The following is a 24495-nucleotide window of genomic DNA, read 5'->3' on the forward strand; positions in this document are numbered from 1 at the left end:
AGCTCAAGAAAAGAAAGAAAAAGGAAGAAAGAAAGAAAGTTCAAGAAAAGGAAGAAAGAAAGAAAGAAAGAAAGAAAATTCAAGAAAAGGAAGGAAGAAAGAAAGAAAGAAAGTTCAAGAAAAGAAAGAAAGAAGTAAAGAAAGAAAGAGAGAAAGTTCAAAAAGACGCCTCTAATTGGTGGACTACTAGCCAATCCTGTTGCAGGGTGGGCGTGGCTTTCCGGAATGCGGGCGTGAAAGAAACTCAGCTGGTGCGTTTAGCCGTTAGTACCGTCTGTCTTGAGAGCTGCTTTACCAGTTCCTGAAATTTCGAGAGAAATGGTGAGTTTATACCGGTTTTTTAGAGAAACGCTACTAAAAGCTGTTTTCCTTGCTTGTACAGACTTGTCGAGCTACTGTGAGATCACTGAGCTGCCCACTGAGATGTGTAAACTTAATTAAGGACCGCCTTTGCATTCAGTAGCGAGCTTCACTGCACGGTTGAACTTTATCAGTTAGCTTTAAGTGCTGTTTTGCATCTCAGCGGATCTGTTCATTCTCAGGAAGGAGCGTGTCAGTTAAAACCCTACCTGCATCCAGCACAGCATAGTTATGCACCTCAGAGATAACGAACAACAGAAGTGGTCATACAGGCCCATAGCAGAAATGTAACTGCAGTCATTTTGTCGTCCAGCTGATCTCAGTCTTGAACCTGTTTTACATGGTTCCTCCAACGGTTATTCAAAGACCCCTGACAACCCAAACAACCATTTGTATGCTTGAATGGTGCTTAAATGTTTTTTCTCTGGAAAACATGTTGTAAAGAACCTTTAAAATGGCTGTATTTAGCATCACTCTTTAAAAAAGATGGTTCTTCAAGGGTTCTTTAGTAAAGGGAATGGTTGTGTTTAGGACCATGAGTTCTGTATAGATCTATTTCATGCTTATATGGTTCTTTGCATGGGGACATGGCTCTTCATTCACCTTCTTTGAAGGAGAATGTGCTGCATATGGTTGTATATAGAACCTTTTTTGAAAATGGTTCTATACAGCACCAAGAACGGTTGCTCTATTGTAATGATTTCAAGCTTGTAACAATAGAAGAACCCTGTTTGGTGCCATATAGAACCAAACACAACACATTCTCCAACATTCTGAAGAACCATTTCTTTGTTAAGAGTGATCAAAAATGTTACATAACATGTTTTGGTACTATGTAGAACCCTTTTTGCTAAAAGTGTTCTTCATTTATCTTATTTAATGGAGAACGTGCTGAATAGGGTTCTATCTAGAACCTTTTTGAAAATGGTTCTATATAGCAAAAAGAATGGTTTCTCTATTATAATGATGTCAAGCTTGTAACAATAAAGGAACCCTGTTTGGTGCTGTATAGAACCATATACAACACATACTCCATTAATCTGAAGAACCATTTCACTCTGTAAAGAACTGTTGAAGCATGAAATACTTCTATATAGAACTTATGGTTCCAAATAGATCCATTCCCTTTACTAAAGAACCCTTGAAGAAACGTCTTTTTTAAGAGTGAGGCTATATGGAAACAATTTAAAAGGGTTTTTTAAAGAACCATACAACAAGTTTTGTCGTAACAATAGAAGAACCCTTTTGGGTGCCATATAGAACCAATTTCAAAAAGGTTCTATGTAGAACCATCTACAGCACATTCTCCATCGATCTGAAGAGCCCTTTCATGATGCAAAGAACCCTTTTATCATACAAAGGGTTATTTGAGTGTTCCTGGTTCTTTATAGAGCTAATTTCTTTGCTAAAGAACCCATGAAGAACCGTCTTTTTTTTAAGAGTGTAGGGCTTAGTACATGCACTCAGTCCATCAATCCATTTGGGATCCTAAACAGCTCACTGGACAAATTCACAGCCATCCCATTTTGTCGTACAGTAAAGCTGCATATGAAAATTTCCCCTTGTGTTCTTCAGAACTGTTCAACCTCAACCAAGTTTAGCAGGAACTGAGAAGTGCTGTTACAGTCGCTACATGACGACATGTTGACACACGTCTTCTTCATTCTGTTCTCTCTTTTCTGCAATTTTCCAGGTAGACAGGGAGAGCAGAACCAGCTCTAGCCGAATGAAACCCATTTGTGGGTCTATGGAATCTATCCTTGCATCGTCCCCTGAGTCTAACGATGAAGACTCTTGTGATTTCACAAGAATTGAAATGACTGAGGATGACCCCGGTGGAAGCCAAGGTCACCTGAAACCTCGGTATGGAAGCAGCAGCCCAAATGAATGGAACCCTGGCTGTATCTCCAAGCTGGACCCAGAGGAGACGTGGTACCACCTGCCCAGGAGCAGTCCCGTCATATCCCGTAAGGCTCGCTTCCAAAGCATGGAACAGCAGTCTTCGGAAGGATCTTCTCCCGTCAGTTTGTCTTCAACACCACCGTTCCAGAACAGGCTAACGCCTGACACCCCAAACTCATCCGGGTTCTCTAAAGGTTTTTTGAGCATGCAAGAACTTCCAGAAGAACCAGGAGTTGATTCCTCAGTCCCAGGGATATCTCAGCAGTGTCCCCAAGCTGTTCCACCATGTACTCCAGTTGCAGCGAAGTGTTTAACTCGACAAGCAGCCGTATCCACCGACACTGATGAGCAAGGAAGCTTCTCATGTGGTTCGTCAGAGTCCCAGTCCACTCTGGAGACCAGGGGTCTGTCTCTGTCTGATGGGATGGTTCAACATCTCAATGGGAGTCCACGGCCAGGGAGCAAAAACAGAGCCAGCTCAGACACCCACCTGATCTCAGGTGAGCCAAACCACAAACCCAACAGAACGCAAGCCATTAGCTAGGAGTTCATATCTAGATCCTGAAATGAAAAAATGGTCACATTGCAGCGTTATTGTTCTTCATGAGACATTTTGAGTATAGGCCCAAAAACACAGTAATATATCTCTGCTGTCGGAAGAAAACCTCGTATCTCCAAAATGGTAACTTTACAGGAGAAGGAAAAAACCTACTTTACTTTTAATGTAAGTCAATGGAACCAGACATTTTTCCAAGTCATTTTTGGCCGCTTCTTTTGGTCCATTCTTCATGACATTTACAAACAATGTGAAGGGCAACAGGCATTTTCAAATTATGTCAAAAACTGAAAAACGGCAAAAATCGAGATACGAGGTTTTCTTTTGACAGCAGCGATATGAACATATAACCAGTCTTACAGTAAACCTACAGGGAGATTCACTCGAAAGAGGCCCCGAATATTCTGTTGTAACTCCCGTTAGGATGAAGCAATCTGAGCCAAAAAATACGCTACATACCTTGACGTATGTGTAATCGATTGCATTACATGCAATGCTGGAAGTGGGGTCTGCACCCCGAAGTTTCAAACGGAGGTTAAATGTCGCGACAGCTGTCCGGCGCCTACCTTATCGCTCCGACGCAGGGGCATCCTGGCTTGTTCGAAGCTCCATACTGAGGAGAACATTGCACATTGTTCCGTTCAGATTGCTTCGTCCTAGAGAGAGTTATTACAGAATATTCGGGGCCTCTTTCGAGTGAATCTCCCTGTAGTATTCAGATTACTTCCACATATACAGTAAGTGCACCTGTAATTAATAATGCAAAGTTCTTCATAAGGTTTTAGACAAAGTATTTGGAAAAGTCAAATATAAAGAGACTTCCTGGAATTGCATATTGCTGGAATTGCATACGTGGTTCCTCCAGCTGTTTTTTTAAAGCAATAGATCAGCACATAATATTGCCTTTAACCCAAATGCACTGAGTCATCTAAGACATGTTTAGTGCCTGAAGTTTTTCTTCTTTAGTTTTACACTTGAGCCACAAGGCTAATGCAAAAGGCAGAGACCACCTTTCATATCACTGCTGTCGGAACAAAACCTTGTATCTCCATTTTTGTCATTTGTGGGTTTCTTTGGTCTCTTGTGCTCCATTTGCCAGTTTTTCTTTTTTTCTCATATCACTCTGTTTGGAGTCTCTGAAAAACCTCCGTTTGAGGGGCCATGTAGCTCTAACACTTCACCCTACCCCTCTATCTCAACAAGAATCAGGACACCCTACCCCTAGACATGAACACGCAAAACAGAGGGGTAGGGCTAAGTGGTAGGGACAAGAACAGCTTCTGTTGGGGGGACGCAGCTTTAACTCGGTTTTAAAACCGGAAGGATGGAAGAGTTAGAGTGGCTGTAAGGTACACAGAAGTGAAGAGTAGACAAATTAAATGCTGATAGATTTGATTACATTTGCTTGTTGAGGATTTCGGGTAATTTTCTGTTAAATATGGGTTGTGTGGGCGGTCGTGGGCTGGAAGTTAGGGAACCAGCCTTGTGACTGGAAAGTGGCCGGTTCGATACCCTGAGCCAACAGTACGTGACTGAAGTGCCCTTGAGCAAGGCATCTAACCTCCAACCGCTCCCTGGGCGCTGTGGATAGGCTGCCCACTGCTCTGGGCCAGGGTGCTCACTGCCCCCTAGTGTGTGTGTTCACTAGTGTGTATGTGGTGTTTCACTGCAGGGTCACTTAATCTTAATGTTGCCTGCTTTCTTTTCTGGCACTGAAAAGTGAATAGTTTGTACTTAATAGCCAATCTGACTGCAAAGTGAATATACAAAAAGGTGGTTTCTGAGTACTGTAGGCAACAAATAATGGAAATGTATACCCCAGCAATTAGCTTGGTGCTAAATGCATGGCTAAATCATCACAAACTTGGTTGAAACCATGTGGAGATGATATCTTTAGTAGACTTTTGTATGTGGTTTCTAACACTGTATGACACAGTCTTATCTATAAACATGGACAAAAGTACATTAGCATAGCTAAACAGTGGTAGTGGAATTCAAGCATATACACACATCAGTGCACACGAATGCTGCTTTAATGTGCTTCTTATTTGATGGTGAAGGTCCTGTGAATGAGAAGCAAATCTCAGAAGACTTCTACAGGAACAGTGTGGACCTCGACCAGGTAGACAGATTTTGTTACGAAGTTTGTTTTGTGTTAATAAGAATAACTGCTGGATCAGTGAGTATAATGTTAATATGTCTGTGCATACATGCAGGAGAATGCCCACTTTGTGGTGGTGGACATGGTGCTGGAAGTCGTGGAGGCTGTGAAATGGACCGTGTATCAGCAGCAGTTAAAACACACAGACGCTTCAGAAGACAGAGACTCAGACTTGCACTCCAAGATGCGCTCTTTCTCCTCCTTTGACAGCGGTTACGATGGTAAAGCCAGATTACAGATGCTTGTGTAATTTCTTGATTAACACAAATTTCGCAAAGCAGCGTTTCCCACGATGGAGAAATTTACAAACAGGATACTATTGTTTTCTAACAACATCTGACAAAATAAGTTATACCACATTTTACCCCTTACAAAAGGGATAGTAATACTCAACTATGTACTATACTATATATTCAATATTATACTATATTAATAGCTTAATGATAAGATTTCTATAGCATCTAATTGTATAAATTTATGGTAAGATTTAAATATACACTTCAAAAAATGATCTATTGTCAGGAGAAATTATCTTAAATCTATTCGATATATCTAATATTTCCCATTTTGAGATGGTTGTGCACTTATTATAAGATTATTTATAGACATTCTTTATTCATTTTATTAAGTACAATTATCTCACTATACTGGTAGATAATTTTGCTGGTTTCAAGCACATTTCTTAAAACAAGCAAAATTATCTGCCAGTATATTGAGATCATTTTACTTAATAAAATTACTTAAAACAAATAAAACATTTCTTAAAGTAAGTTAAATAATCTTAAATTAGGCTTACAACAATCTCAGCAGGAGAAATACTAGATTTCTGCCTAGATTTAAGACAGTTTTACTTGATAAGATACCATTTTTGCAGTGTACATTTCTTTAGTGTATATAAGAAGTTTATATAAGGGACTGATGCATTAATTGTTAAGTAATACGTAACTCAGCCGCCGTGATCCTTGTGAATTTGCTTTGTGTTTTTTTTTCTGAATGAATAATCCGGTGTTTTTCTCAATGAGCAGTCTAATCCTCAGCCTGTGTGAATTCCAGATTACTGCGGGCACCGGTTCTCTTCAAACAGAAGCTCTCTGGCCTCGAAACGTAGGTGTGTAAATTCTCGACTGAAATGACCTCCACCTGTTTGCAAAAGCAGCTTTGTGGAATATTAATTCTGATAGTGAAAGTAGGCACACTTTATGGCTCAGGTGACAACGGCCAAACCCCAGCAGCATGACAAAAGTGGACAATTAAGATGCCCATAAAAGCTGATCTGTGACGACAATCGGCAGATTCTACATCTGTGACGAGGACATGCATGTTGCTTGTGCATGTTTCAGCGACAGTACAATCTTAGAAAGTGAAGAGAAAACAAGCATTTTAGTTCACAACAATTAATGTAGTTATATTATAACTGAAGTTTTGGGGGGGGGGCGTGCCTGAATCCCCTCCTTGTTCCAATCTAATGCCCTATAAATTCACACCCTCACCTTCCGTTCCTGTGACGAAGGGTTCGGAATCCCCACCACCGCCACCCCATCTCCTCCCAGTTCCCCAGTCCAACATTAGTCCTACCACAGCTATGAGGGGGTCCGGCCTTCTAGCTCCCCCGTTCTCCCCCGTCCCTCAATCAGTCTTCCCTCATACTACCACCGCCATGTTAAAGGCATGGTCAGAACTCACAAAGTTGTGTAAACTGACAGGCAGTATACACAGATCAGGCATAACATTGTGACCACCTCCTTGTTTCTGCGCTCATTGTCCATTTTATCAGCTCCACTTACTATATAGGTGCACTTTGTAGTTCTACAGTTACAGACTGTAGTCCATCTGTTTCTCTGATACTTTGTTAGCCCCCTTTTACCCTGTTCTTCAGTGGTCACGACCCCCATGGACCCTCACAGAGCAGGTACTATTTGGGTGGTGGATCATTCTCAGCACTGCAGTAACACTGACGTGGTGGTGGTGGTGTGTTAGTGTGTGTTGTGCTGGTCTGAGTGGATCAGACACAGCAGTGGTGCTGAAGTTTTTAAACACTGTGTCCACTCACTGTCCACTCTGTTAGACACTCCTACCTTGTCAGTCCACCTTTAGATGTAAAGTCAGAGACGATAGCTCATCTGCTGCTGCACAGTTTGTGTTGGTCATCCTCTAGTCCTTCATCAGTGGTCACAGGACGCTGCCCACAGGACGCTGTTGGCTGGATATTTTTGGTTGGTGGACTATTCTCAGTCCAGCAGTGACACTGAGGTGTTTAAAAACTCCAGCAGCACTGCTGTGTCTGATCCACTCAGACCAGCACAACACACACTAACACACCACCACGTCAGTGTTACTGCAGTACTGAGAATGATCCACCACCCAAATAGTACCTGCTCTGTGAGGGTCCATGGGGGTCCTGACCCCTGAAGAACAGGGTAAAAGGGGGCTAACAAAGTATGCAGAGAAACAGATGGACTACAGTCTGTAACTGTAGAACTACAAAGTGCACCTATATAGTAAGTGGAGCTGATAAAATGGACAATGAGTGTAGAAACAAGGAGGTGGTCATAATGTTATGCCTGATCGGTGTATATTGTTGATGTTAACCAGTGATATTAGCAAAGCTAAAACTGAAGTGTCCAGACAGCCACAGATAGCCAGCTTTCACTTAATATTTGTTTTTAAGCATGTGTTATAGATCTAACATCACTCTGCCATACGTTAGTGTTTTTTGTTGAAATGCTGCTACTGTATTTGTGTGTGTGTGTGTGTGTGTGTGTGTGTGTGTGTGTGTGTGTGTCCAGGTCTTTAAAGGTCTCCAGGTGTTCTGCTGAAAGTCTCGCCCAGCGGCTGATGACGGAACTCAGGAAACAGTGGGCGCTCTCAGAGAAGACCTTCAGCTGTGACGAACCGTGCCTGACTCTAGAGGAAGTGAGAGTGCTAACACACATACACACACACACACAGCGTACATGAATACAAACAGACACACACAAAGTACATGGTGTGCCGCTGCTGTATCTGCATCCAGAGCTGAGCTCATTTCGGCAGGTTTTATACTTTTGTGTTTACCAGGAAGAAACACAAGAAAGGCTCTACATTTATCTCAGGATATTTTACACAGACATAGACCTCTGAATGTCTCGTCATTGTGCAGGAACTCAGTCTAAGCTGGTTTTCTGTAGTGCATAAAACGACTGCGATCCTCTAAAATGATCGATGTCGTGTCCTGTGTTTACCAAAAAAGATTCCAAAGCTGATTTGCTTTGTTCTGTTTACATCTTTCCAGTGTCGCTGGATCCTCTGAATTATAAAGTTGTCAAGGAGACTAAATGTTTGTCAAGTGTGGTGGAGACGTTGCTTTGGCAGTAGAAGAGAACTTTATAAGGAGCTGGTGTTGAACTTTAATAGTAAACCTATTTTTATACAACATCATTTCAGTGTACAGGATTGGTAGCCATCTGTTAGTGTGGAAGTAGCAATATTCATATTTTGACCTTAATGACATCGCAGTTCAGAGAATCCAGGGACATTCTGTGGAAAAATGTCGGTAGGACAGAATTTATTAGCACATAAAAAGAACTGATCCTCCTTTACGTCACTCACTACAGAGCTGCAAACTGCCTCTGGAAGGAGCTTCATGAAATGGTTTCCATGGCTGAGCAGCTGCACTCAAGTCTAAGGCCTTGCCAAGACTGCCAACCTAAATCTGGATTTTGGCGTATGTAGATTGTATCCAGATTGATTTTTGATCGTCTCGACAGCAAAAAAAACACATGAAATCTGATTTTTACAAATTGGATCCAGGCCACTTTTGGAGTTGGTTGAAATTCCAAACGGATTTTTGCAGATGTGTCTGAGTCTGGACGCTCTGGCTGTTCAAATCGGATTTCAGAGTTTCTGTTGCGTCACTCGCATCACAACAAACAACGATGATGTCAAATCCAGAGTCACTGAAGTGCTGGGATTCAAGAAGAGCTGCCAGAGATTCCTTATGCCAGAGATTTTTGAAGAGCTCAGAGGGCAAGACGATGCACCTCCATCTCTCCTGCACCTGCGTTTGAAATCCGCTTCACCAGCTTAGCTATGTAGTTACAAGCGCCTACGTCTTTGCCACAGTAACCCATGCAGATAGGCTGCACACAAATGTGCGGAAGTTCTATAAGTATCAACATAAATGTGACAACACTGTTGAGAAATCAAGGTATTAAAAGAGAGCTGGTTAAGAGTCAGAAATAGGTATTAGAGATTGAAGCTATTAATGTCTTATTCTAGGAGTGGTATGTGTGAACTCTAGCAGGATGTGGTGTACATCAAACACAAACACTGCGGCTTTATGATTCTATTTCTGTAGATGATTACGGTTATATATAGCTCAGCAATATGTCCATGTAAACGGATACAGTAGCAGTCAGTAGCGGTTCTCATCATTTTATTATTTTCACATTTTAGAATAACAGTAATCATCAAAACTCGCATGGAATTATGCATGATCAGAAAAGTGTTCAACGTATCCGATCTTGTATTATAGGCCGGCTTAACACTGAGAAACCTTCATGCAACTAGTTGCATGTTGTGAGTTGCTTGCAGCGTAATTTCTGTGCAACTTGGCAGTTACACGGAGCATTTGAAAAACAAAGTTGCATGCAACACATTCAGTTGCTCCACTAGACAGACAAATTAGCGGCACATACTTTTTCATAAACCAGATGTTTCTTGCTATGAAGTCATCTGCATGGCATAATTTACATATTTGCAGCATTTTTATCGTCTTCGTATATTTTTTCAGTTGTCATTGCCACTCTTTTCTACATCTATATCTATCCATCTGTCTGTCTTTATATATCTGAGTTCTTTATTATACATTTGAGCTGCGTACTTCTTGTGTGTATGTTAAGCATTTGAAAATAATGTTTAAGTAGACATTACAGTTATAGCTTACTTAACGTCTCCCTCATTCTGTTCTAGGTGCACAAGAAGTGCATCAGCCTCTCCTCTCAGATCATTTTCATGCTTTGGATCCCAAATGAATCTAAGCTCTGTGTAAAATTAGAGGACATGGAAAGAGGAGTAAATAAGTCTAGCGATGTAAATCCTGATAACAGCAGCCTAAAGAGTTTGTGAGTTTAAACCCCAGTGATGCCACAGCCATCCGTAAGTGCGCTGTTAGAAATAAAGGTTCTGTTCAGGTACATTTTCCATTCATCAAGGTACAAACAATGTAAATGTTCCCTCAAAGGTACAACAGTGGTTTTAAGGTCCAATTGTGTACTTAAATAGGTTTTCCCAGTGGAAAGGTGTGTTTTTGTACCTTTTCATAACCGAATGTTTTAAAACAGAGCAATAAAATAAAAAGCCTGGAGACGAGACGGGGTGTGTGGAGTCAGTACAACGTATAATAACAGTGTAATAAAAATGAATTGTGGCACAATTATGTTCCCTGACTACAGGTACTGAGATCTACCCTTAAGGTACCACCCCAGTGACAAGAGGGGTCCTGCTCCAATAACAGTTTCCTACCTTTTTCTGAGTGTGGTGGAAAGAGTCCCACCTTCTGGGGAAGTTAACCAAAACAGTGCTGTGCTCCCAGCTCCCATTCATTTCAGTGTAGTTTTCTCATAATTCTATGTGCGATATTCTACAAGAAGAACATTCTGTTGGTCCATTTGTTGTGAAATGTTCACACAAAAGCAGCCGGTATTTCAAATACTGTGAAAAAACAACAGTAGTGTTCATATCATCACTGTCCAAAAAAACAAGTATCTCCAGAATAATAACTTTACAGAAGAAGGAAAAAATGCTCTTATCTTTAATGTAAGTTAAAGTAAATAGATTTTATTCCAAGTGATTTTAGAGCATTTCTGTTGGTCCTCAGTAACTACCTGCTTAATTACTGAGTAATTAATTCATTCATTAATTAGTTACTACCTCAGTAACTGCTGTGCTCACGTATGTTATCTGACTGCGTAAACTCACAGATCACAGCATGTTAAATATCTCTGCACCTTATTCCACTACCTCATGAATGCTGTGTCAGCGCTGCACTGTCCGGTCTGTTTACTGTGTCTAATGTCTGTTTAATTTATCATATTTATTGTATTGTTTCTAGCTTAATTTTTTGTTTGCACAAAGGAACGTAATTTCACTCCACTGTGCACTTGTACATAGATGGAATGACAATAAAGGCCTCTTGACTTGACTTGACCGTTCATGAAAATTTCACACAACGCTGTGTTGAAATGACGTAGACAAATAAAAATCAACAAAAATGGAGACGCATGGTTTTCTTTGGACAGCGATGATATGATTGAGCTTGGTTGCGGCTGTACCTTTGAAGTACGCAGGGCGGCTTAACTCCTGAACAATGATGTTTTGGTTACAGTTTCCTCAGGACACAGTCTCCATGGTGACCAGGGGCGGGCTGAGTGAGGAGATCCGACAGAGGAGCAGGATGAGAGGAACGCTAACCTGGGCTCCACCCCGATTCCAAATAATCTTCAACGTGCAGCCAACACAGAGGTTAGAATGAAACCTGAATATTCGTGTAGACTCTCAAACTTAGAAAGCTGAAACCTGGATTCCGCTTTATGAATTCAGAAACTGCTACAAACAGATTCTCCTCCAAAATAAGTGCATTAAAGTCAACCTGAAATCAAAACTGACCTTTTTTTGACCTTGTTAGTTCACATTCCTGGTCATATTAAGCCAGATTCATTTTATTATATCATTTTAAAAGACTAAATTCTCGTTTACCCATAATCTTCTATGTAAACGTAATGCTTTGCTTCTAAAACGTCTTCTGATTTTTTGATGACATCACCATGCACCAGTGGGCGGGGCAAAATAATATTAACCAATAAAATTGTGTTTCACCTCCTCTTCCCATCACCCGCACCTATCAAGGAGAGAAAACATTCAGGGCTCCCTGACACGAATCCTCCGGGGATTAAGTACAGTCCTGTGCAAAAGTTTGGGCGCCCCTAGTCAAATTCCATGTTTTGTTGATTTAATAAGTGAAATAAGTGAACGTCCTCTATAGAGACACACTTCTGCTCATTTTAATGCACAACTACTGTTAATCTGCTGAATTTAACACATTGGGGAAAGAAATCAAACATAAAATGTGGCCTGTGCAAAAGTTATGGCATTTTTATATTATATTTTCTAACTTAGTCTATTTTTTTTTCCCACTTTTGCACATTTTCTTCTTTCCATTATTTCCATAAACCATATGAAAGGTTGACTCGTCTGACCACAATACACATTTCCATTTCAGATGAGCTCAAGCCCAGAGAGCAAGCATGATCGCATCACTTAGTTAAAAGGTTTTTTGAACATATCACTCCTAGTCTTAAATTGCCCTTCCCATCTGTTGTGGAACATGTTGCAGGCATCGATTTCAGAATGAACATATGTGTACAAAAAAACAATAATGTTCAAAATGTAGAACTCTCCATGTCATGTCTTTGTACTGTTTTCATGTAAGTACGGGTAAATACAGGATGTCTGTAGAAGTGCTTGCTTTAATGGTCTGGAGTAGAAACGCTGTAGATGTGAAAGAGCGACGTGTATGAGCTATAGTGAGCCATACGTGCCAGTTATAGACTCAGTTTGCACACATGACCCACAGATTAAGAACCACTGCACCAAAGTAGTGCATCGTTTATGCTTTCACTATATCAAGAGCTTATGAAGAGGCTTTTATTGATGTAGACATAGATAAACTGTTGACTACACATACATCAGATGCAGAACCTGCAGAACCGTGTTTTGTTTGTATGTTTGCTCACACCCTGCCTGACATACAACCCCATTTCCAAAACAGTTGGAACAAAATGTAAAAATGTAAATAAAAACAATGCAGTGATGTGCAGATCATTTAAACCCTGTGTTTGGTTGAAAATAGTACAAAGACAACATATCAGATGTTGAAACTGAGAAATTGTATTGCTTATTGAAAAATATTTGCCCATTTTGAATTTGATGCCAACAACATGTTCCAAAAAAGTTGGGACGGGGGCAACAAAACGCTGGTAAAGTTGTGTAATGCTAAAAAAAAACACCTGATTTTAAGGTTAACTGGCAACAGGTCAGTTACATGATTGGGTCTTTCAGAAGTGAAGATGAGGAGGGGTTCACCTCTCTGTGAAAGACTGTGCGGGCAAATAGTTCAACAATTCAAGAATAACGTTTCTCAACATAAAATAGCAAAGAACTTTTGTTTTTCATCATCTACGGTACATAATAACATTAAAAGACTCTGGAGAAATCTCAGTATGTAAGGGACCAGGCCAAAAACGAGTATTTGCTGGCCATGATCTTTGGGCCCTCAGGCGGCACTGCATTAAAAACAGACATGATTCTGTAGTGGAAATCACTGCATGGGCTCAGAAACACTTCTGAAAACCACTGTCTGTGAACACAGTTCGTCACCACATCCACAAATGCTAATTAAAACTCTAAAACGCAAAGAGGAAACCAGATATAAACAGGGTTTTTTTGGAAATCATGGACGCTGTGTCCTCTGAGCTAAAGACACTCAGCTTGTTATCAGTGCACAGTTCAAAAGCCTGTGTTCATGATGGTATAGGGTTGTATTAGTGCACATCGCATGGGTGATCTGCACATCTGTGCCCCTGTCCCAACTTTTTTGGAATGTGTTGTTGGCATCAAATTAAAATGGGCAAATATTTTCAAAAAACAATACATTTTCTCAGTTTCAACATTTGACATATTGTCTTTTTGACATATTGTCTTTGTACATCTTTGCATTTTGTTTTTATTGACATAATTTAGATTTTGCACAGTGTCCCAAAAAAAATGTCTATTTTTATTTTTCTACGTCATTTGAACCCGACAGTTCTTCTTTACATTGTGTGAAAATGTAATGATGATTGGACCAACAGAAATGCATATATATATATATATATATATATATATATATATATAATATACATATATATAAACTGTCCATGGCCAGTGGTAAGCAAAAGCTTCTACTTATATATACAGCACATCAGATTAGGAACAGTGGCCTCTCTGTGTTGTTATATGCGAGTTTTATTCTGTGTACAGGCGCAGTGACGTTATTGCCGCTCAGCACTTCCTCTGCGCCGGCTGCGGGACAGAAGTTGAACCTCGTAAGTTCTCAAAACTGCTTCTCACATCAAGATAGTTTAAATCTATTTATGATGTCTTTGTTTGCTTTTAACCTTTAGCCTAGAGCCACTTCTGACTTTTTGTGTTTCGGTGTCAGACGTGACGAACATGTAAAGGATGTTTATTCCTTCCGCAAAACAAGACCGAGCACGTAACTGTAACTTTACTTCAAATCCGAATGTTATTAAAATGGCTCCTCCTACTTACAGACACAAATGAAAGTTTACCATTTGCACTTTCCACACAGTTCATCTGCTTCTCTCAGTGAGCTGCACTTATAAATCACTCATTAAAACAGCTGCAGAACACTGTTGATTGGTTTTGATAACGTAATTGGGTTTATAAAGTAATTCCAGGTGGTTGCTGTGCTGTTGCTACGGTATTGTTTTAGTACTCCAGCTTGTTGTTAGGGAGTTGCTTGACGTTTTTTTGGTGGTTGCTAAGGTAAGGTAAGCCATTGTTTTGGCATCCCCGGTGATTGCTAAGGTGTTGCTAGGCTGTTGCTATGCTATCCCAGGTGGTTGCTAAAGTGTTGGTAGGCCATTGTTATGATATCCTAGGTGGTTGCTAAAGTGTTGCTAGGCTGTTGCTATGCTATCCCAGGTGATTGCTAAAGTGTTGGTAGGCCATTGTTATGATATCCCAGGTGGTTGCTAAAGTGTTGGTAGGCCATTGTTATGATATCCCAGGTGGTTGCTAAAGTGTTGCTAGGCCTTTGCTATGCTATCCCAGGTGGTTGCTAAATTGTTGGTAGGCCATTGTTATGGTATCCCAGGTGGTTGCTAAGGTGTTGCTAGGCCTTTGCTATGCTATCCCAGGTGGTTGCTAAATTGTTGCTAGGCCATTGCTATGCCATACCAGTTGCTTGCTAGGGTGTAGCTAGGCTGTTCCTTTGACATCCCTGCTGGTTGCTAAGGTTTTGCTAGCATGCTTGAATGATGTTAACATTAGAGGAGTGCATGAAAACATTTGGCCACAAAGTTTATACTGACTGTGGTGGACTAAGAGGAAGAGTTATAAGCTATATATTATATAAGTGGAATGAATATTGAGCATTTATGCCCATGGAAAGAACTCATGTTTGAATGAATGAAGCAACCTATGCGGGTATAAGTTCTACAGTCATGCAAAGTTTCACAGTTCTAGCTTGAAAGCTGAAGGAAGAGTGAACAGTAAGTTGGGTTTTTCAAGCCAACTTAATTACAGGATGTTTTTCAAATCATTAATAGAGCATTGTGTACCAATGTGCTTCCTCCCATTCCAGGTTACATAAAGAGATTACGCTACTGCGAATACTTGGGCAGATATTTCTGCGATGGTTGCCACAGCGGCGGGGAGTCAGCGATCCCGGGACGGGTTCTGAGTCGCTGGGATTTCAGATGCTACCCCGTGTGCGTCTTCTCCAAGCAGTTATTGGACTCCATATGGGAGCAGCCACTATTCAAGCTCAACGTTGTGGCTAAGAGCCTGTACGGCCAGGCCAAGGAGCTGCAGAGATTCAGGGTGCGTTTGCCACCGGCACTGGGTCAGTCCAGGGCTGTTTTAGATCAGCTGAGCTCAGACTGAGTTTAGAAAATCCACCCTTGGGAAACAGATGTAAATCTGGTTCAGAGAGTGGCTTAAGAGCATTGGCTGAAATAGACTTGCTAAAGAGCTTGAGGGTGGTGCCATAACAGGGGTCTACATGATTTACACCGATCAGGCATAACATTATTGTTTCTACGCTTATTGTCCATTTTATCAGCTCCACTTACTATATAGGTGCACTTTGTAGTTCTACAGTTACAGACTGTAGTCCATCTGTTTCTCTGCATACTTTGTTAGCCCCCTTTTACCCTGTTCTTCAATGGTCAGGACCCTCACAGAGCAGGCACTATTTGGGTGGTGGATCATTCTCAGCACTGCAGTGACACTGGTGCTGAGTTACTGTGTGTTGTGCTGGTCTGAGTGGATCAGACACAGCAGTGCTGCTGTGTCCACTCACTGTCCACTCTATTAGACACACTCCTAACCTGTCAGTCCACCTTGTAGATGTAAAGTCAGAGACGATAGCTCATCTGCTGCTGCACAGTTTGTGTTGGTCATCCTCTGATTCTTCATCAGTGGTCACAGGACGCTGCCCACAGGACACTGTTGGCTGGATATTTTTGGTTGGTGGACTATTCTCAGTCCAGCAGTGACACTGAGGTGTTTAAAAACTCCAGCAGCACTGCTGTGTCTGATCCACTCAGACCAGCATAACACACACTAACACACCACCACCACCACCACCACGTCAGTGTTACTGCAGAGCTGAGAATGATCCACCACCCAAATAGTACTTGCTCTGTGAGGGTCCATGGGGGTCCTGACCACTGAAGAACAGGGTAAAAGGGGGCTAACAAAGTATCAGAGAAACAGATGGACTACAGTCTGTAACTGTAGAACTACAAAGTGCACCTATATAGTAAGTGGAGCTGATAAGATGGACAATGAGCGTAGAAACAAGGAGGTGGTCATAATGTTATGCCTGATCGGTGTATGTATAAAACAGATCTGATTGCCGTAGCTGTGGTAATCAGATAAACAAAGGGCAGATTGAAAAGTGTTTCTACGTTAAAAGGTGAATCTATATTTCAAAAATTCTGCTTAATTAAATGGTTAAGTTATTAAGAAGTTCCAGACATTTGAAACGTTTAATGCCTCTACAGAAAGCTATTACATGGGACTGTTTTGAGCTAAACCTTGGTATGAAAGGTATTTTTAAAATGCATGCAGGACGGTGAGGTTTTTAAATGTTGATAGATTCCTCTCATGTTCAGGATCTTGTGCACTTCTCTTGTTCTCAGGAGCTACAGGAGCAGCTGATATCAATCAAAAAGCTGTTGAAAGCCTGCAGACTGTCCGATGGGTAAAGAAATTCTTTCTACTACTCCAGCTTCTGTTTTCTTAGGCTGGCTTGACACAGTGACACTTCGGTGCAACTAGTTGCATGCTGTTCGTTGCCTGCAACACAATTTCAGTGCAACCTGACAGTCACACTAGGAAATTTAAAAACAATTAAAGTTGCTTACAACAAGTCATTTTTGATACATGGTATTGTTAATACTATATATAATCATGAGGTTTTTAGATATTTATAGCATTTTTATATATTTTTCCAGTTGTTTTTAATATTTTGTTTTTCTGTATCTATTTATGTCTTTTATCTAGCTATGTACGTTTCTTTATAATGTATTTAAGCTTTTTTACATGTTGTGTGCATGTTAAGCCCCCAAAAATGAATGTTAAAGTAGCCATTACAGTTACAGCCTACTTGAAGTCATTGTTCAGCCTGTCATTGAATCATGTCAGGTTTATTGACGAGTGCATCTCTGTCTTCCCTTCTGTAATAATTTTCATCCTTTGGGTCCCAAATGAATCTGAGATCTGTGTAAAATTACGGGAGCATCAGAAGAGAAGAATAAACAGTGGAACAGGCAGCCATTTAAACAGCTGTTAGCGTTAGCTGGCTAGTCAATGGTACTGTTTACAACTAGCTAATAAACCATCTTCCGTTTTGTTTTCTTGTTCACTGATCTGGTGACACGATTTTATTATCGCCGTTTTGATCTGCTGTTTCATGAAACTCGTTTAAGTAAGTCGAGACCCTTGTAGCTGTTGCAGCTGAGTTTCAAGTCAGTTGCAAGATGCTTTATATTATGTGACTCAAGTGCAATTTACTTTCATTTAGGTTTCAAGCAGCTAAAGTTGCATGCAAGTTTTACCATGTAAAACCAGCTATAGTCAACCTGAGGAGTATTCATACAATGGATCAGACTGTACACTGTACATAAATCACTAGTGAGAATTGTGCTAAAATATGTTAAATTGCAATAGTTTAGCAAGTTTAGACAATTAAAAAGTACAGACTCAGCACAGATTCAAGCTTCAAAGTGGCTGACATGACTGTTTTTAGCTACACACCTTTATCCATACTTTTATCCATTTTTTATAAAGAAGATAATAGTTTATTTGTGTAGTCCAGGTGATGTTCAGCTGTTTTACATTGGTTTTTCTCCACACAGGGTTCTTGCTGAGTTCCAGCAGCTTCCATCTCATCTGACTGATGAGCTCCACCTCTTCTCCATGGACGACCTTATCAAAGTCAAAAGGGGTCAGCTTGTTACCACAGCGAAGGCGGTGTTTCGGTCAGCTACGTCCCATGTAGAGGCTTGTGAGGTGTGTCAGTCTGGGATTGTGAAGGCCTCAGTGCTGCTAGTCTTCTAGTGAGCTAATTAGCTAGTGAGAGCATCTTTGTAATGCACAACAACTTTGTGAAAGTCTGGCTTAAAGGTTCAATGTGTAAGATTTAGGAGGATCTATTAGCAGAAATGGATTATGTTGTACAAAACCATGTTCTCCTAAGTGTATAATCGCCTGTACCTATGAATCGCTGTGTTTTCGTCAACTTAGAATGAGCCCTTCATATCCAAACAGGGGGCGGCTTCTCTTCCAACAGAGGCTGCCATGTTGGGCCATCATGTTTCTGCAGTAGCCCAGAGCGGAGAAACCAAACCCTGGCTCTAGAAACACATTTTTACGCTTGACGGCGACGGCAGAAAACCTGACGGCCACTGTAGGTTCTACTACACGCTTGGAAAGGGAGGGGTGAGGGAGGGGGATTCGGTTGGTTGCAATCTGCGACCTCACCACTAGATGCCACTAAATCTTACACGCTGCACCTTTAAGCAGGGATACGTTCAAAAGCTAAAGTTTGTTTTAGCCTAAAGCTTAATATTATACTCAATTTCACCTGATTAAGGTAAAGTTTTATTCGTACACATGTAATGTAAGTGTACACAAAGCCTCCGTATTAAGGGTAAGTTATTGAGCTATATGTGTGCATAACCCATTAGTTTAGCCAGGCTAAATAAGCTGTAGTTCGTGTAATATTTAACCTGTAAATCTCTATATGCATTCAAACCAAAGTTTGTTTGAGCCTAAAGCTTAAAATATAACGTGAGCCCACAACACAACACAAACTTACCACAAATTTATTGGAAACCCACTTAAAATGACTGAAATGTTGATTAGAATAAAACTTGCTAAGAACAAGCCTGTGCTGAACGCCACTGGCTTAAACCTGCTGGAGTGAAACTGCGGCTCAGCAGGCGTTATTATTAGACATTATTACTCAGCAGTCAGATATTATTGGACACGTGTGGACTAGAGGATGAAACACTTGTTCAGCAGCTGCTAGCATATGCTAATAACGTTAGCTACCTAGCTGGACCTAATGCTGCTCTTAAAACAACACCAACACCAGACTGAATGGTTCATGTTTCCAGGACTGTTACTGTTTATTTGGCTGCTGTTATCTATGAATACAGCTGAAGCTCAGAGTCAGTGTTGTCACAGTGCTGCTCCTGTACAGACTGATGCAGTACGGCTAATGAGTTTAGCTATGAAAAACTAACCTCTCTTTCCTTCTTTCTTCCTCTCTCTCCTTCCTCTCTTTCTTTCTCACTTCCTCTCTCTGCCCTTTCTCTTTCACTCTTATTTCTGTCTTACTCTTATTTCTGTCTTACACTTATTCTTTCTCTCTCCCTCTCTCTCTCTCTCTCTCTCTCTCACTCTCCCTCTTACTGTCTCTCTCTATTTTTTCATTCTTTCTCACTGTCTCACTCTCTTTCACGGTCTCTCTCTCTTTCTGTCGCACTTTCTGTTTCTCTTTCTCCCCTTTCTCACTCTCTTTCTCGCTGTCTGACTCCGTCTCTTTCTCTATTTCTCTCTCTCTCTCTTACTGTCTCACTCTGTTTCTTTCTCTATTTCTCTCTCCCTCTCTCTCTCTCTCTCTCCCTCTTACTGTCTCTCTCTATTTTTTCGTTCTTTCTCACTGTCTCACTATCTTTCACTGTCTCTCACTCACTCTCTGCCTCTCTCTCTCTGTTTCTCACTCTCATCTCTATCTTGCTGTCTCACTGTCCTTCACTGTCTCTCTCTCTCACTGTCTCACTCTCTTTCTCTCACTCTCCTCTATCTCTCTTACTGTCTCACTCTGTTTCTTTCTATATCTTTCTCACTGCCTTACTCTTTCATTGTCTCTCTGTCTCTCACTCTCTTTTTCTCTCTCTTTATGTCTCTCTCTTTCTCACTGTCTCACTCTATTCTCTTTTTCTCACTGTCACTCTCTACTCTGTCTCTCTCTCTCTCTCTCTCTCTCTCTCTCTCTTTCTCACTGTCTAATTCTCTCTCTCTCTCTCTCTCTTACTCTATTCTCTCTCTCTCTCTCTCTCGCTCTCTCTTTCTAGCTGTGCCAGGCCAAAGGCTTTATCTGTGAGTTTTGTCGTGGGCAGGATGTTCTCTTCCCCTTCCAGACCGACATCTGCACACGCTGCCAAGGTCAGTGACTCACTGCTGGAGGCCTCACGCCAACCCAAAGAACACACACTGACCCCACCCTTTAATGCAGTCCAGACATAAAACACGCCTTGTCCAGTCTTTAAAGATGCACCTTGTAAGTTTGGGCATTTAAAGCCCTCTGTGGTGGAAACATGTAATTGCACGCAACATACTGCAGAACATTTCGTAACATGGGATGTGCTTTAGACCCTTCCCTGAGCACAGGAATCTGATGACTGCGAGTCCGCCGAGCTTTCAGAGAGAACTTGGTGAAGGACGTGTCTTCTGAGGATGTGAGGGAATTATCTAACATGGTATCTTCATCAGTATAATGTTCATTTTGTATTTGAGGCCTAAACATTGAGCCAGATCTTCTTTTTGATCCTGCATGTGTGGCGTCATCATGCAAAGATGTATGACGTGGTCAGAAAAACTCCTGACCTGACGCTTCAGACTTCTGAATGAGTATTTCACGCTGTACATGGTGACTCTCAGTAGCACACGCACGCTATATTTTTTTTAATATCTTGAGATCTCAGCTTGTTTATGCCATGATCATGAGGTATCAAATGCGTAAAAACAACAATGTTATTAGTTAAAATGTTGTTTCCCAAAACAGTTAACTAAGGCTACGTTCACACAGCAGGGAAAAGTGGCCCAAATCTGATTTTCTCACCAAATCCGATTTTTTTGTTTGGCTGTTCACAATGTCCTTTACATGTGATCTGTATGCGATATTAGTCTGAACAATCACGACTGCCAACGAACACCAGTCGCTCCCAGAGGATCAGCTTCATCTTTGCCAGCATCACAGGGGCCATCATGAAGCTTCTCTGACTGACAGCTGGGCTCATCACCCAGAATGTGTTTGAGCCGTAAAAGGGCACGGTCACTACTTTGGTTCATGTCATCGGATTCTTTATACTTTGCTTTCAGACTTTTAACTGTTCTGACGCTGCAGCCTCGTTCTCTTGCGGTTCGACCATTTCTTTCAAAATCTCCTCGAACACGGAGGGTTTTGGATGAGTCTTCTTACTCAACACTTTCATTTCTTTTTTCTGTGGTAGAGTCTCATCTAGCGTTGAGCCGAATCTAATGTTTATAGTAATGGTCTTTCATAATTGTGTTTGCAATTTAGTGACGTAACTACTATTGGTGCGCGGCATGAGTGATCGAGGGGTCTTCGACACTCTGTGCTGTGTTCCACGTAAGACGTGTAGTCACACTGCTGCAGATCGGATCCATATCGGTTTCCAGTACCACAATATGAATCGTCCTCAAATCGGAATTGAAAATTCAGGGTCAATTTCTGTGTTTGTTTACCATCTTTGTTGACTCGTGCATTATAGGCCTTTGTGAGAGTTAGAAGCGTTACCTGGGTACCCTACTCAGAGTAATTTTTGGGATCCGTCACAATACAGGGCTTTTTCATATTGGTTTCACCCACTATGAAACTCTATGAGACTCTTCGGGGGTGGGCATTTTTTTTACATCCTCGCTCTGTCTCTCATCTTCACAGTATGTTCATATGAACGTTCTTTGTTATACTATAAAATGTCTCTACATCTATTTCCTATCACTTTTCTATTACACCAAGCAGAATATTTGTTATTCAGATACCACATAATTCTTTGTGCATTGTCGAGCCCTTTATGTCTTGTGCGTGATTCGTCAATTTCCCACAGCTTACTTAGTCTTTGGACCCTATGAACCCAGATTCTGTATATCTCCCGTCTAGCTGGACCATGTGTACAGGGCCGCCTGATTCATGCTTGTAGTTTGTCTATAGATCCTTGTCTTTTGTCTACCCTAATCTGATGCTCAGCATAGGGTCCCGCAATTGTGACAAAGCTTGAACAATGGGTGGTTTTAGTGTTGTTGTTTTAATACATAAATGCAGTTTAATAGATCTGTTTTAGAGTGTAAATTCAGGAGCTTTTAAACTCGAGCTATACGAGTTTAAAGCGGCACCTAATGACTTCTGTGAGCGCGAACAGCCAATGAGCTGCTCCGCTCGCCAACTAATCAGCACTCACTAGCAGTAATGCCCGCCCTCTGCTGCCCAAAGCCCATTTGCTGTAGAAAAAATGAAATATATAGTTAAGATTTCTTTGTTTTTTAGTGAAATACATCTTTCTACTTTCTAAAATTAAAGGAAAGTTCTGGTTCAGTGATTAGAAACTATTTTAACTTTTAGTTTTTAGCCGTTGAGCTCCATTTACTCCCATTCGTTGAGGACTCGCTCGCAGGCGCCCTCGGGAGTTTTGCAGTCATGTTTTTGATATAACAGGGGAAATAGGAAGTGGCCAGGCTTCTCATAAACCGGCTCTGATAGTGTCAGATTGACATACGAACTGTTTAAAGGGCCCATGTCATGATAAGCACTCTGCATGTACTCATACAGCATGAATGGACTTCCTAAGGGTTCCTATCACCACCACTGTCAACAATTCTGACTGAGGGCGGTACTTTTCTCTAGAACAAGACATTTAATATCAAATCACTCAGAAATCATCGTAATGATTGCGTTATGCCGAGGTTTTCAAAAATAAGTGGAATTCTCCTCCAAGGCTTGTTTACAGCCCACTCAGGGGTTTGTCCAGCAGAGGGCACTGTCGCTTCTCATGCATTTTTCAAAAAGCCTGCTGAAGTAGGGTAAAAGGCTGGAGTTTTTAATAATAAAAACCTTTGCTATACAAGGCGTAACTGTTAATGTTTATTTCTCAATTAAATCTCAATTAGAGGCAGACAGTCATGATTACTTCTCTCCCTCTCTCTCTCTCAGACTGTAGGACGTGCTTCCACACGGCATGTTTCCGGGATGAGCCTTGCCCTCGGTGTGCCCGACTGCAGATCCGAAAGAGCCTCCAGGAAGCAGCATCCGTCTAACTCCTCCAGGAACCTCCTTCCAGGCCCTTCTTCCCAACTCCTTGTAGGCCCAACTCCCAACTCAACTACCAACACTATATGTACTAAATTATGTACGTACCAGCATTTCTTCAGAAACCAAGGATACTGCTAGGACGTTTGCAACATTGCTGTGAGGATTTGATTGAACATTAGTGAGGTCAGGTACTGATGTTGAATGGTCAGTTCTGGATCACTCCAACTCATCCCAAAGGTATTCAGAGGCCCATCGCTCCAGAGAACAGAGTTCCACTGCTCCACAGCCCAGTGCTGGAGGGCTTTACACCCCTCTAGCCCACACTTGGCACTGGACATGGTGACCTTAAGCTCATGTGCGGCTGCTGCAGAGTGCCTCATTCTATTGGTCAATGCTTTTCAATAGAGATTATACAAGCTATTGTAATTGAACGCCAGTGTCAGCAATGGCTGCATCTTAAAGTAGCTATAATTCACTCTATCTGCCTGTCTGGATACTTCTGACCATATATGGCGTATATGACTCTGGTTCAGGGAACAAAAACTATGTGGTGCAGGTGGGCCTGTAATGACTTGCTTCATAGGAAGCCATCACTCTGCTGCTCATCTTCTTTCACTTCTTCTTTCACAGCTGACATTTATTTAGTAATTCTGTGGTCCTAATACTGTAATTTTCTGCAGTATTGAGTTGTCTTATCTGTTAATACTTGTAGATTATGACTTTCCACAAAACTATAATAAGCACAAATGTATTATACACATTTTGAAGGTGTAATGTGGGGCATTATTAAATATTTTTAGATAGCGATGTCTTTTTTTAATTTATTTTTTTTACCTACATTTGATTGAATACCAAGTATTCGCAGAAAAAAATGCCATGCATTAAAAAACTAAATAAAAATCCTAGCTGGAAACTGTTTGTTTTCATTTATTGATACACACAGGTGGTGCTGACACAGGCTATTCTTGACCTTCTACTGTGGATTTATTAAATGTTTTTTGTGTTTTATAATTGGTTTTGTTATTCAAAACACAGGCCTGATTCACCCATCTCTGAATACCGTTTAAAATTCAGAAAAACACCTGAAAAATGAATCAAAATGCATCGTCCTAACTAGAAAGTGTAAAC

At 41.1% G+C, this 24495-nt stretch overlaps 1 protein-coding gene across 2 annotated transcripts; it reads left to right on the forward strand.

Annotated features, from left to right (window-relative positions):
- Nucleotides 1-230: 230 nt before the first annotated feature.
- Nucleotides 231-23662, forward strand: rubcnl (rubicon like autophagy enhancer). 2 transcript variants are annotated; one of them, XM_036576084.1, is made up of 13 exons: nucleotides 231-321; nucleotides 2054-2762; nucleotides 4879-4940; nucleotides 5035-5200; nucleotides 6033-6087; nucleotides 7766-7892; nucleotides 11344-11480; nucleotides 14037-14101; nucleotides 15385-15623; nucleotides 16949-17010; nucleotides 18167-18320; nucleotides 20393-20483; nucleotides 23269-23662. In XM_036576084.1, the coding sequence occupies exons 1-13, from the start codon at nucleotides 319-321 to the stop codon at nucleotides 23370-23372; spliced, it is 1974 nt and encodes a 657-aa protein (XP_036431977.1). In that variant the 5' UTR covers nucleotides 231-318; the 3' UTR covers nucleotides 23373-23662. The 2 variants fall into 2 exon arrangements, with proteins under 2 accessions (XP_036431977.1, XP_036431986.1); XM_036576093.1 differs by having other exon boundaries at nucleotides 263-321; nucleotides 2058-2762.
- Nucleotides 23663-24495: the final 833 nt, after the last annotated feature.

The sequence above is a fragment of the Colossoma macropomum genome, unplaced genomic scaffold, assembly GCF_904425465.1.
Source record: "Colossoma macropomum unplaced genomic scaffold, Colossoma_macropomum, whole genome shotgun sequence".
NCBI lineage: Eukaryota > Metazoa > Chordata > Actinopteri > Characiformes > Serrasalmidae > Colossoma > Colossoma macropomum.